The sequence below is a fragment of the Saccostrea cucullata genome, unplaced genomic scaffold (assembly GCF_032062105.1).
Source record: "Saccostrea cucullata isolate Sc308-1 unplaced genomic scaffold, CSIRO_AGI_Scuc_v1 ctg348, whole genome shotgun sequence".
In the NCBI taxonomy this organism is placed as follows: domain Eukaryota; kingdom Metazoa; phylum Mollusca; class Bivalvia; order Ostreida; family Ostreidae; genus Saccostrea; species Saccostrea cuccullata.
Genome location: NW_026933269.1, coordinates 553,784 through 568,240, shown reverse-complemented (window position 1 = coordinate 568,240; position 14,457 = coordinate 553,784). Strand labels below are relative to the sequence as shown.

Genomic DNA, 14,457 nt, shown 5'->3' with positions numbered 1-14,457 from the left:
CATTCTCCCCAAAACAAAGTTTGTGTCACGTCATCAGTCATTGTACACAAACAAACAAAATGCAAATGGGAGTCAATCATTCTACCCCAAAACAACTTTGTCATCAATCAGTGAACACAAACACACAAAATTCAACTGGGACTAAAATTCTCCCGTAAATAAAAATCGTGTCACATCATCAAACATTGAACATCAAGCGCAAATGGAATTGCGCAACAATTTTACTTAAAAGCTGGCATCAAACAGACAAAGTGTCACATTATTGCCATACCATTACCGCGAATTCAAATGGAGAACAACAACAATTTTACTCCGTCTGAACAAATTTATTGAACAAATTGTCAATCGACGAAAACTTCCTGGGAGCCAGCAACAACTTTGCTAATAATATAGCCTCCTAGAAAAACCACCAATGATAAAACAGGGGGAAGGCAGCAAACATTAATAACAATAATAAAATCCTTACTATCTAAGAAAGAAGACTTGCTACCAAATGCATGCGCATGCCGTGACTACGCTAAAGTCAAACCGTAATCACACTAAACAACATTTTAAAGTATCGGCGATATACTTCCTTTTTTTACTATTGTGATACCATAGCATATGTAATAAAGATTTGGACTTCAAAAATAATGCAGCCATGGTCCACGATCGCCTACATGTACCTGTGGGGTTACTGATATTTCTGGATTGTTTAAGAAATATTGCAACGATTGTTGTATTCTATGAAGGAACAGGCTATTGCCCAAGACGTTAAGGTGAACTTGGTCTTTGAAGAGATTTGGACATGCATATCTGAGTTGCTACAAAGCTATTTAGACGTACTCTAGTCCGCTCTAATGCTAAATGGTCCACTTCCCCACGCCAATGTAGCCTGGGTAGGACTTGCGACCAGAGTAATGTAGCATTGGGTAACAGCTTCTGTATTTTTATCAGACCTCTTTTAATACTATTGCGAAGCATTACGCACTTACCATCTTGTCCAATATCACCCCCCCTCCCACAGAATATTACAAGAAAGTGAGGAGTGTCCTAAATTTTCAATAGAGGCCGGACTTTGGTGTAGACTTGGTTCCATTTCATACCCCTCTTCCCTTGCCAAAATACTGAAGCATTGTTTCTAATTAACTGAAGATTTGACCTAAATGAGGAAGAGCGGGCATGCAAAAAGGCATGCTTAACTATCGAGGATCCTACAATCCAAATTCTCTTGTGATCTACAGTGACATGCATGATTCATTATTAAGGACTTGAAAAATGATTTAGTCTTACCCGTTATAAAAAACTAACACCCAATAAAACAGGTTATTCTAGTTAACACCTTATGTATTAATACAGACATCTAGATTTCCACCTGCCCCCTTTTGCGATCTGATCCCAACCTTGCCTTGAACTCAAGCTTCCGTAGCTGCCCCTATACAAATTAAGTTTAGGATTGCACCCTTGCCCTCTTGGTCAGTCTTTGAATGACTAAGATAAATTTGAATGCTATCGCTTGATTTTGAATACTTAACATCCTGAATTTGAATAGCATGTCCTTCTTCCCTAGAGCTATTTTGGACAAGCTCCCCCATTCTAAAGTACCCAAAAAATGCAGCTGTGAAAATAGTGGTGAAAAGAGTAGCCGCATAGTGTAATGGACAAACTACCGGAAGCCTGTCGAGGATTTTGTGAAGTATATCCTTGGTAATGGGTTTGCAATTGTATAATTGTTTCTTGCAGCGACAAAGGCCTGACAGTTCTTTATCTCTGTTACTTATGTCAAAAATGGCTGCACTGGTCTTGCATAGTTTGTGGCTGTTGCCGGGTAGGCCCGTCCAGATGACTGTTGAACCGTGGGCTTAAAGCTGAAACGATTGCAGATAAATTTAACGAACTTTTAATAAACAGGTGGTTGAGTGAACAACGCATGCATAGATGCTTATAAAAACATGGTCTTTTTTGACAAAAACTCTGGGGGAGGGGGGCTGCATATACAACAACCATAATTCCTGGTCGACGTTAGCAAAAGAAATTTTGGGGTTCTGCCCTTTTCTTAGACGAAATTGGATATCGTAATCACGCCAACCAAGTCCAAATGACTTACTAGCACCTAAAAGGATTGTGTGCATATACTTTAATAGGGCAGTTGCGCATTCTGGGTGTGCAGTTACATAATAGACGAATATACAAGAAATAAATTAATCTAGACTTGGATATCCGTTATAATCTTGACCTTGTTCCTTTGGGTCATTGCCAGATTGCCCTGTACAAATGATAAGTATATGATTCCATGATTGTTTTGCTTGCTCAATAAATTTTATTTTCTTTAAGCTTTTTTGGCTTTGCACATGGATGAAAAGAAAAAAATCATTTTTTTTCACACTTCCCGTTAACTGCAAATAATGTTTTACCTAATTTTTAAAATTTCATGGATTTAGTGAAATCGACCATGCTTATCCGTTATTTTACTGTAATTATTTAATAAGTGCCCCCTGTTTTGCTTGCTCAATCAATTTTATTCTAGACCTCGCTTGACTTTAAGCATGAATAAAAGGAGACAAATCACGCATTTTTTTTTTTACATTTCCTGGTAATTGATAATGATTTAAAATGTATGTTTAAAACAACTTAGTTTTATTGAAAATGACCAAATCTCTGATATTTGGTTCGAAACTGAATGTCAAACATCGAACATATATCGAAATCATATACTTATGAGAAGCTGAAAATTTGAAGAAAAATCTATCGAAGTAGTATTCTATGACTCCAAGTATCATTTTTGTTACTTTCAATTTTCAAGATACCTCGGTCATCGGAGACCACATTTGCAAATAAATACTATTGGATGGTAGGCGGATTGTGCACGTGTTACCTAACATCAAATATTAATAATTTGCATTTCTGAAAATAATATTTTTTTTGTAAAAGTCAGGTTAAACGCATAAAACTTGTAATAATTACAGCACATTTTCTCAGATTATTTTTCAAATGTAAATATGTTTGAAGGTAAGTGTATTGGAGGAGGAAAGCGAGTAGGGTCAAAAGGCACTTAAAATATAGAAGAAACGTTCTTCTTCTTTTTCACTATGTTGAATTCGATATCCATTAATTGTTTTAAACCATCATTAAAGTTATATATAAATTTGTAAAATAATTATTGAATTTGCTTCATAATCTTGTTATTAAGAAAAGCTATGTGTTTTGAATTCATTTTAATTTTAAATCACCTATTCGGTCGCGAAAAGACTGCAAATACTAACATTTTGATTGCGTTTTGCGCCGCAATTAGATTTAAAAGGATGGAGGAACCTGTGACTCCTTATAAAGTGAGGCCTTGTGTTTTAGCATGTTTTGTCAAAAAATATATCTCACACTGCCAACCCCCTGTACCGATTACACTTCCTGAATTTGCAACTCAACATCAACAAATATTTGGGTCTCAATATGAGTAAAAAATTCTTGAAAGAACATTTAAAGATTTTTTTTTGAAAGAATGAGCAGCATGGAACCATAAAACCAGCATTGTCAAAAATCTTAAGTTTGTAAGCATATTTTAAATTCGACTTAAAGTAATATATTTTCTACGAGTATGTATGTACAATATTTACTGTCATTTTCTTTCTCAACAGAGTAAACCGTAACTGGAAAAAAATATAGCGATGGTATTTTTGTGAAACAAGACTAGATACATGAAATCGTATGGGCTACGTCTTTGTAAAGAAAAATAACTTTAAGATTCCTTTGGTAATGGACACCCCCCCCCACCCCCCACCCCCCGACAACCAGCCGAATCATCTGTATTAATGCAATCCTCTCTTCTCATGGAGAATTCCAGATAAAATAAAAGTACCTTTAACTTCAATCAGTAGCTCGATCTTACCACATGTAATGAAAAATATCAAGATATATGTAACAAACAGTATATTCAAGGTAAGAAATATATTAATCAATACAAAATTAGATTAGAGCAAACAAGGACCTCCAGAACATTAGAGGTGGGATGCAGCTGGCGTAAGCACATCCTGTCGATCGCGACCGGTCACACTCAACGTGTGCTTCTTAATTGCCATGATCGGGAAATAGCGGAAAACTCTCTCGTCAATTCAGTAAATAATACACTAACATTTAGTATGAAAAACCACAGTCAGCATTTGATTCAATGATAAATCGTACTTGCTGACAAGCTCATTTTATAGACCATAGAACCTACGAAATGATGATTTCAAACGAGACTGCTGATATTGTTTTTCCTCATCTTGTTTGTCAATAACTTACCTCGTGTTAGAAATTGCAAACGCATCCTCTTGCGCAACGAATCAACGCTGATATATATACTCCGTATGAAGATGGTAAAGATACATGCATATTGCTGCATGAGTAAGGGAAGTTAACGATTGAAAAGTGAAAGTCATCACGTTTATCATAGAACGGTTTTTCGAGTAAATGATCCAAATTAAATATGAAACAGATGTGTCAGACTGTGGTATATTTTATCTCAAGCTCACCAGGATTTATCAGATCGAAACAATAATGGAAATTACCACTGTTAATTGAAAAAAACGTCGTCGATATTTCTAAATGTCAAGTTGAAAGTCATAACCAATGTTTTCTTCTTTTCAAACATAAGATTTTGTAAACAAACTACATGTCTGCTCGGCCTATGCATCAGTTTTTACCTCCCCTTGCTTCCCATCACTTACGTTACTAAGGTTATATTATTGAGCGGCAAATTTGAACTAATAAAAAGCAACGAAATTTTATACCACCAGTTGTTTATTGGTTTTAAAATCAAATAATATGGACAGACTCTAATTCTTAGCCAAAGTATTCGAGTACAAGCTGGTTTGGGTCAGATTACGCTGTTTCACAATCCGTAAACTGATATAAACGAGGTTAAACTGAACTAATTTTGCCAAGAATTAGAGTCATTCCTTAAATAGTTAAAAGCACTTTATAATATAATGTATAAAATTTGCTAAATGGGTGCTTCATCCCGCTAATTTTTGTTTTGTTTTGTTTAAAACAGACATTACGGTGAAATTGAAAAAAATATACAAATCGAAACTGTGAGTTTAGAAAGTTTCCTATAAACAATAATTCATTTTGCAATTCCACAATGCTTTTAATCAATTAATCAATAGCGTAGAAAGAGTCATTTCTACTAGATCTCAGGTCAAACAGAAGTTAAATGTATATGTATCTCTGAGAGGAACTCTGGGAAGAATTGTACAACATATATCAAATAAAAAATTAAGTCAGTAAATGATCACTAAACGATCCGTCCCTTATTTTAAAGATTCAATTTGATTTAATTATTCATATGTTTATAAAAACAGATCTGATATTATATAATATAATTTTTTTCTATTTCACAATCTTTACAAATTATAGATTGCATGTTTTTGAAATTTAGATGATAGTTGCAATGCTTTAAGCATTAGAATCTAATACCATTTACATCTTTCTTCCAGCTGATTATGACAATCTTAAGTGTGGTGCTTATGTTTTTACTCTTGCAGAACTGTGGTGCTGAAGATTAATCTGTGTGCGGCAACGAGACCGCAACATTTAACAGTTCATAGAGTACCCTGCTCAATGTCTGTACATGTAAGTTTCAAAACTTCCTAATTTTCAAAATGCGAAACAAGGAACTATACTCGTAGTCTTTTATCGCTTTAGATACTTAAGATACTAATCAAATGTTGAAGGAAAGTAAACACCTAATCTCCCCTGAAACTAATTAGACGTACAGAATTTTCACATCAGGTATTGTTTTAACTATTGTTCTTACTGTCTGATACATTGACAAATAATTTAAAAAGAGGAAATGTATAAAAGACACATATGTCGTTTTAAAACTATTGGGGTAGTGTGCAGGTCGAGTTCGTTCCCGCGTTTAGTTTAATAACTATGTGCCGCCATGCACAGTCTGTACTTCGTATTTCGGTATTTATATTGACAGGCATAAATTAAGGTCGACGAATCATCATGCTGGCGCCTGTTAAAGAGTGTCTATGGCCCTTGAATGGATACCAGTTTATGCCTTCGCCATGATTGTTGTTACCATACTCTCCATGATTATACCACCACGCTCCTCTCCATGTCTCAGCATTATTAAGTGAAACTGAGTTGTCATTATCCTTATCATATGTTGAAAATTGTGCATCATTGTTACAAAAATCAATTTCGCATGAAATACCATCACCTACAGACAGAAAAATATATTTCAAAATAAACTTTTAAAAGAAGAACAGAACAAACGTAGAATTCTTTAATATCAGAGGCGAGATCAAATGCCATACAGGAGTAAGCAGAAGTTTGCAGTTGGTGCATTTCTTATCAGGTTTAATCACCTTAGATTAATGCGAGTCATTTCAGTCTTCTCATTTTTTTTTTCAAAGTAACTGTTAGAGTATCATTAACACACGTAATTGCCATAGGATTTTTCCATTTGCTATAATATAGCACACAGCAAACATATTTGGTGGAACCACTCGAGAGGGGATGCTTGCAACATTATTGCATCTGATTTGTTTCATGGACTTTTGAGCTTGATTTCAGCGCGTTATATCCATATTTCATGTACATTTGCAGATTTGGTTAGTGAATTCAAAAACGAATTAATAAAAATTGTAAACAAAAAGGTATTTATTTGTGTTTTCTGTCATTTTTATATTTCAGATTTACTCTTTCATATTCCTCCTTGTGTTTGATTTATGTCCAGATACAAATATTCGATAAAAACGGACTTACAAGCGTTGGGATTAATCGGTTCCTTTCACGCTTTAGTGAAAGCAAATACTGGTTCTGCTATACCAGGCCGAAATCTAGAGCTCACCTCGAAGTTACGCATTCTGACCCATATATTAAAATGCTCCCTAGCCAACTAAAAGTCGCTCCTGGGTAAGTGATTTTGATTTGCTTCGGCTTTGGGTTGTGTCAGTGACAGATTTTAAAATTTACTCTGGTACATGTATCGGATTGTGTCTGGTTGTCACATAACACATACCTGCTGTTCCACTGTATCCAGAAACATGGATCCGATAATTGTCATCCTCTCCAGCTACATAGAAACCATTATACTCTGCATAGACAGACTCTTCTCCATCTTCTAATTCTACACGTAGAACTGTGAAGCCATTCATGACCAGCAGATGAATGATGTCGAGTCCTAAGAAATATTTTACAGCATTCATTAAAATGTGCTTTTGTTAAGGAAATTTCTTTTGGGAATGGTTGAGTTAAGCAATATCTTATCTCCTTTTTATAAATCATTTTTAGACGCTGTACAAACGATTTCAAAATTCATTGAATAATTTTATATTTGTTTCCTTATCGTCCTCTTAAAAAATTTCAAATTTCTTAATGCTTTTTTCAGAAACTATCTTTCTAAACGTTTCTTGCGTTTTCGAAATACCTTTCACATGCTGTAAAACAAAATTAGTAGATATTTACAAAGCTTCACTTAATATTCTCTTTATGGCATTAAAAGTGAGAAAATCCATTTGTAAGATTGTTATGAATCGCGAATGAAATATAAAATAATTTTATTTCTATTGAATAAATGCAGTTGAATATATATTGTTTAAATTATTTTTTTAATTTATACCGATTAAGCTGTGAAATCCCAGTATGTCATTTCAAAGGAGGGTAATAACTTTAACTTACCGATCCAGAACTCTGACTTAAGGTCACCAAACCCGTTTTTATAATCAGTCCATTTTCTGTAGAAATTCACAGAACCGTCAACTCTCCTTTGTATCATCTATACAGAAAGTGTAAATAAAGTGTAAATATTCCAAGTTGTCATTATCTTTTTAAGAAAGTGTACATAATATTTCTCATACAGTATACATCAAATACTTTATTTCTTGAACTTACACCTGGGCCTCAACACCTACCATTGTCTCTTAGTGTAAACGAATTTTATAAGAATTTTTGAATACAGGTTTATAGGCCTATTATAAACATGTATGTACCACAATACTGATTATTGATCTTGACAAAAGTTTTACGATTATATGCATCTGGACATCTTGGGAATGAGCTATATCTTTATCTTTCAAAAGACGTAAGGGTTTCATGAAGTACATGTGGTACAATAGCTACATGTAACATAATTCAGTATACGAATTGCATAGAAATCAGTTATGGATAAAGATGTCAGCAGTATTTTTCCCAGCAAAGTACTACTAAAAAGATTATTCTAACAAACAACGATAAACATTATACTTAAGTTACCGGTATTATCAGCATTCAACAACTACCTCATTAAAATGTTAATGATTAACACAGTTAATAAAATTTAGTTTTAAGTTAATTTTGAAAATTTGTTCGTTCGGATGTAGTACTTTCCTAGGAAAAAAACTTTATTATACCAAAAATTAATGAAAATTATTTTCTACATAGTATTACAATTCAGAAACGACCTCAATGAAATTTCAATAATTAACAAAGAAAGTTTACTTTCAGTTAAACCAGCTTGTTTTGTTCGTTTGATTGATTGATTGTATGTTGTTTTACGTCCCTATCGAGAATTTTTCACTCATATGGAAACGTCACCGTATGTCGGTGAAGGGCTTCAAATGTAGACCTATACTCGGCACTCAGGGCCATTTAGCAATGAGGGTTCTTTATCATGCCAACGCATACCAAGACACGGGAACTACGGTTTCAAAGTCATATTCTAAAGATGCGTGGCTTTCTCTTCTAGTGCCGAGCCCTTGGCGAAGTAGCAGTCTCTACCTATGTTTACATTTCAGGTATGACGCGACGCCGCGAACGAGAATCGAACGCGGGCCTCCCGATCAGGAAGCGAATGCTGTACAACTAGGCTACCGTGACCGGTTTGTTCGTTAAAATATATATGTATATGTAAATTTTTAGTATCTATTTAACTCTTATTATTGCTTTAGATGGTACAAATTCAATAAATACGAATCTTCACAACTTTCTCCTTCCTCTCTTCGAGAACCCAACGAGGTTTCTATGTTATTAAGAAAAGACTCAGAAATGATTTCATTCTTTTTATGAAAAACTTGTCAATGACAGATGTAGCATTAATATGACATAATTTGCTACATTACAACAGAAGTCACAATTTGCTATTCAATTTACAAAATATAAATTAAAAAAAAACAATATTAAAGACAGAAAAAAATACCGTCCAAACTGATCCTTCTGTGTTGATACATGTTATTTGAAATCTCGAGTCGTCTATCTTCATCATGTCAGTCACCTCTTTGCCTTCCGAGATTGGGATTAGACCACAGTCAGTGACTTAAAATGTTTGATTTATATAATTTATATTTTGGTATAAATAATATTTTATTATTGATAAATGACTTATGCTAGAATAATAAAGTATTTTATAATCATTTATGGTATTTTTGAAAATTTTTGAAATTCAAACAAGACAAATGTAAAAATCCGTAAGATTTATTGAGTGAAAACAAAAGCCAACGACTAAAACTGTAAATATTTAAAAAGATCTGTCGTCATTTGACGTACATGTAATTTTAGATTTTTTTTAGCTGTTAGTACATGTATATTATGTCCACCATAGACATGATGACTTCATACAAGACTGTTGATAACCTCGTTATACCAGCTTGTTGCTCGGTTAAAAATTGATTGTACATAAAACATGCTCTTGTGTATTTAATCAAAAGGAAACATTAAACCGCATATGCGGATGCTAAAGGTAAATTGCTACAAGAGTAAGGAAAATTGACAACACAAAAGTTAAACATGTCAAAGCCATCACGTTTACCATAATTTTTTTTTTGTAAGGTTACCATTTACTTTCTGTTCTAGGGGAAAAAAATCTGGATATGAAACAGATATTTCAGATTCTATGTTATCTTTTATTTTAAGTTCACAAGTTGATTCAACATATAAATGGATATAATTATTGTTAATTGAAAAACGTCATCGATATTTCTATATGTCAATTTGAAGGCTACAGCAAGTGTTCTAAATCTCTTCTTCGCCTAAATAGGTTTTTGATAAATTCCACTTCATGTGAATACTAAATTTTCATAAGGTATGCAAAATGTATAATAGAGCACAATTTGTACAAATGGGAATTTCGAAACATTATTGGAGTTTCTGGTGAAATAATTTAAAATTGTTCTTTAAAATAAAACAATGTAAACTAAATTTGTTGTCATTTTTTACCTTTTATTAGAACTTTGATACCTAAGTTTATAATACCTTTTTTTTACCTTATATATCATTGCATAATTGTTACAGATGATATGTGACCTTGGGAAAAATATTACTTATGTTGTTTTTATGTAAAATGGTTTTGTTAGGCGATACAGAATAAATTCGCTGAATTTCCCTTAACATCAAACAACTGAATAAAATATTGATTAAAAGGTAAGCACGACTTTTATTGGTTTATCGAGGGTAATGGATCGGTCGATGCTATTTGGAACAATACATTGATACTAAAAGCCTCATTGGGAATAAATACCGCTAATTTGTCCTATATAACAAAAAAGCTATATTGCTTAGTAAATTTTTTAGTATTTTCGGAAAGAAAATCGTCAATTATCTTTTATCTGTTTTATAATTGTACCTTATTCTTTCATTTGATTTTTCGTGCATAGTTAACCATTAATATTCCAAAGTTATCGATAATTTTAACTCAGACATATGCAGTACAATTCTCTGAACTTTAAAGCCGATGTGCACATTTTCAATTTGCATTTGTATATCTGTTCATGAAAGTTCTATAATATGAAATATCAATCAACAAAAAATTGTAAAGAATATGGTCATTGTAATGATATTTTAAAAATATTTAACAAATCCATAGGAAAAAAACTTTTGAGATTTGTAAAGTATTTCAAACCCATATCTGATTTTTAAATGTCACATTTGCTTAATTTGAAAAATTAACAGTATACTTAGACAGGTTTAACACTAACTGTAACAATTAATGTTGACGTCACTCCATAACCCATTCCTCAAACATTTTACGACGCCGTCTCCTATTTTCGTATAACCCTCAACACAATTCAACATATGGCTGCTACCAAAATCCACCGACTTTTCAGATTGAAATGGTTTGATGTTGTTTGCAAGACTTAAATTTAGAAGATGGCAGTCTGAAATGGGCAAAAATATTCAAATATGATGTTACATTTAACAACTAGACCAAAATATTATTCAAAAGGACATCCTGTATTGGGTATTCATTAAAGATCTTCAAATGATTTTAAAACCATACAGCCAAGGAAATAAAGGTTAGATGCAGTTAGAAATGCTAATTGAAATATAAATGTAATATCTAAATATAACCAGAAAATCGGGTATTTTTTATTCATAAAAAAAACATTAATATATCTTAATCTTTAATTGAATACATACGAGCCAATGCACACTTATGGGAAGTGAACGATTCTCTTTTACATTTTTCATTTACTTCACAGTTTGAATGTTCGCAAGATCCAATTAGTTTCTATGAATAGATAAAAACATGAACACATTTCTTTAAAAATGCATATGTAAACCTCTTCATATACTGAATTATGAATTAATGAACATATAAATGATATTCGTTGAGATATCATTACAACAGTTAAGGGTAGATGAGAAAAAATTAGACGATTGTACAGAGTCGATTAATTTATATCATAGTGTAAAAAGGGAAAGATGATGAACAGTGGTCACACACTTGTATTCATAAGTAGAGTATGAGGTATGATTTGTGTACTTGAACATCTTGGTGGGAAACGGGTCAGTCAAAATATGTGAAAATGATAAGTTGTTGAATGTATTTTCGAACAAAGTGAAAAAAATGAAGTCCTGATTATGAGTCAAAGATATACAATGTGAATTTATCTAAATATTGAATTGAGGACCATAGCAAGCTACTTCCTTTCATTAAGTAGTACTGTAGATTCCTTATTTTTCGCGAGTACTTTTTATCGCGAACTGGGTCTTTAACGTCAAATCAAGAGAAATATAATTCGCGATTGAACGGTTCATCAACAGAGTTTACATAGATTGCAGCACATAGAAATAAAAGGAAGTAATATTTAGTGACGATTCTCACGAAATTACGCGGAAATTAATTCCTCGCGTATAATTAGGAATCTACAGTTATTGAATAAATTTCTATTTCATATGAAAAGAAAAAGTCTGCCAATAACAGGGCAAAATTACTCGCTAAATGCTTCATCCAAACAAGATATAGTGACATTAATGATTAATTTTTACCAAAATGATCATTGATACACATTTATGGTTATACTGTAGACCAAGTTTTATTCGCATCATCTTTTATTCGCGATTCGTCAGTTTGAAATTAATATGCAACGATTAAATTTCGCGACTATAAAATTTTTACGCTAAAATACAAAGCAAAATAAAATATTCGCAAGACTAATGCAGTCGTGAAAATGGAGGATATTTCTAGCACGCAAATAAAAGTTGTAACAATATACTGTATACTTAAAAATATTTTGACACTCACCAAAGGCCATGTTTCCTTTCGGCTAAATATCCATCCCTCTTGTTCTGTAAGATTTGTATGCAAAGTTTTGTGACTTTCATAGTTCAGTTCACAAAATATAGCTGCCCGTCTGTAGTTGAATGACCAACACCCTGGTCGAGTTAAGCATTCTTCTACACAATCCAAAACACTGGCCTGTGCTATAGTGGTGAGTAGTTTACCAATAAGTCGCTTACCCCATTTCAGATTATCGTAGCCGTTTTTAAGCGATGCATTAGCAAGACTAAGCAAAATGACCAGAAGAAAGTAATTCTTTAAAGTTTTCATTGAAGAGTGTTCCACTAGAAAAACCCACATTCTTGATACATTTGAGGATGATAATCACCAGATCAATACGTTCTGAATGATTTATTAAAAAGAAGAAAAATGCATTTTATATATTAAAGGGGCCATCAAAAGATTAAAAGAATACAGTTAAATGTATGACATAAATCGATTTTTTAAGTTATTGATAATATCTTTGTTACGACCGTGAAATGGAAAAACGTGAACCATATTGTTGCTGGAGATGAGATATGCCAACCAATAACCTCTAGAACTTTTTTTAGTACACAGGAGGATGGGGACATATGGGAGAAACTACAGACAAATAATTTTGTCAACCTTATATTGAGTACTAATGAAATTTATGGAAGTAGAATAAAACAAACAGTATTCAAGCTCAAAACCCATAAAAAAATTATAAAAAAGAGCAGAGCAAACAAAACATCAGAAATAGACTCAGATGCAATGGAGGAGTGAGCATCCCCTGCCGACCGGTCACACCGCTGTGTGTTCCTTGTCATGATCGGGAAATAAAGCAAAAAATCATTGTTAATTCAGTGTGTAAATGATGAACTAAGACTTAATATGAACATCTTCAACCAGCAATTGACTCAGTCCTAAAGTGAATTTGTTTAACAGACCATTGTATTGACCATAATGCCCTTGAAATGAAGTCTGTAAACGAGACTGCTAGGAGAACAAGATTTGAAAAGAATTTATGATTTTGTATCTATGATCAGTCGAGCCACGCTCTAATACAAAATCCACTACTACTTCGTATAACAGGGGCAAAGCTAGTCTTAAATCTTCTTCATATTCTTCATAATAGTTATCATATTTGAGCAAACTTGAGTATACATTGCCTGTGGATGCTTCAATATTAAAATTGCTAATGATAGATTTGGGTGTTGTTTCGATTATGATTATTTTCTTCCAAAAATTTTCTAGGTAAAACTTTTATTCCCAATTGTGGTATTACTTTAACCCCCAGAGGTCATGATTTGAACAAACTTGGATCAACTCTATTTAATGAAGGCTTCACAAATTTTTTCAATTATTTCCTCAATAATTGTTAAAAGGAGGATTTTTTAAAGAAGTTACCATTTCCTTTAATTCTTAATCATTTTCCTTTGAAAAGAATCGCAATCCGTCAATTGAATTACCTTGAATAAAATGTGTGGTCATTTTGTCTAAAAAAAAAGTCAAGTGGTTTAGAAGGTCTAATATGTGGTAGGTTTAATAACAGAGAGACCGACAATCAAATGACCGAAAAAATGCAATCAGAAAAATTCAAATGAGATTTAACACACGTGAGCCACTGACTTTCATTAAAAATAATAAATGAAATTTCTATACCTAAATCAAGAAACTTACATAGTGCCTCAAAATACGGTCCTCTGTAAAATCCACAAAAAAATCGTTCAGGATTTTAGCAGGTTTTTGAATCAATAATCCTCGGTAACTTACAAAGTACATCCACTCATATTAGGGAAATTGGCATTCAGTGCTCCAGTATAAGGGAAGTAAAATAAAAGTTTGAGATATGAATATATTAAGCACCATCCGATAACACATTTTATACATGTACATGTAAGAATTAAAACGTTTTTCAGTGGTATTTTTATTTTCCTTTTACTATTACAAGAGGATGTTTGTGAACAACCCATTAGCAACCTCTGTGGAAT

General features: G+C 32.8%; 1 protein-coding gene across 1 annotated transcript; it reads right to left on the bottom strand.

Moving 5' to 3' along the window:
• Positions 1 to 5,708: 5,708 nt before the first annotated feature.
• LOC134237874 (fibroleukin-like) lies at positions 5,709 to 12,784 on the bottom strand. The gene is made up of 7 exons (XM_062720023.1): positions 12,470 to 12,784; positions 11,362 to 11,452; positions 10,920 to 11,099; positions 9,146 to 9,261; positions 7,651 to 7,747; positions 6,992 to 7,153; positions 5,709 to 6,187 (listed from the first exon to the last, which is right to left on the bottom strand). The coding sequence occupies exons 1-7, from the start codon at positions 12,773 to 12,775 to the stop codon at positions 5,952 to 5,954; spliced, it is 1,188 nt and encodes a 395-aa protein (XP_062576007.1). The 5' UTR covers positions 12,776 to 12,784; the 3' UTR covers positions 5,709 to 5,951.
• Positions 12,785 to 14,457: the final 1,673 nt, after the last annotated feature.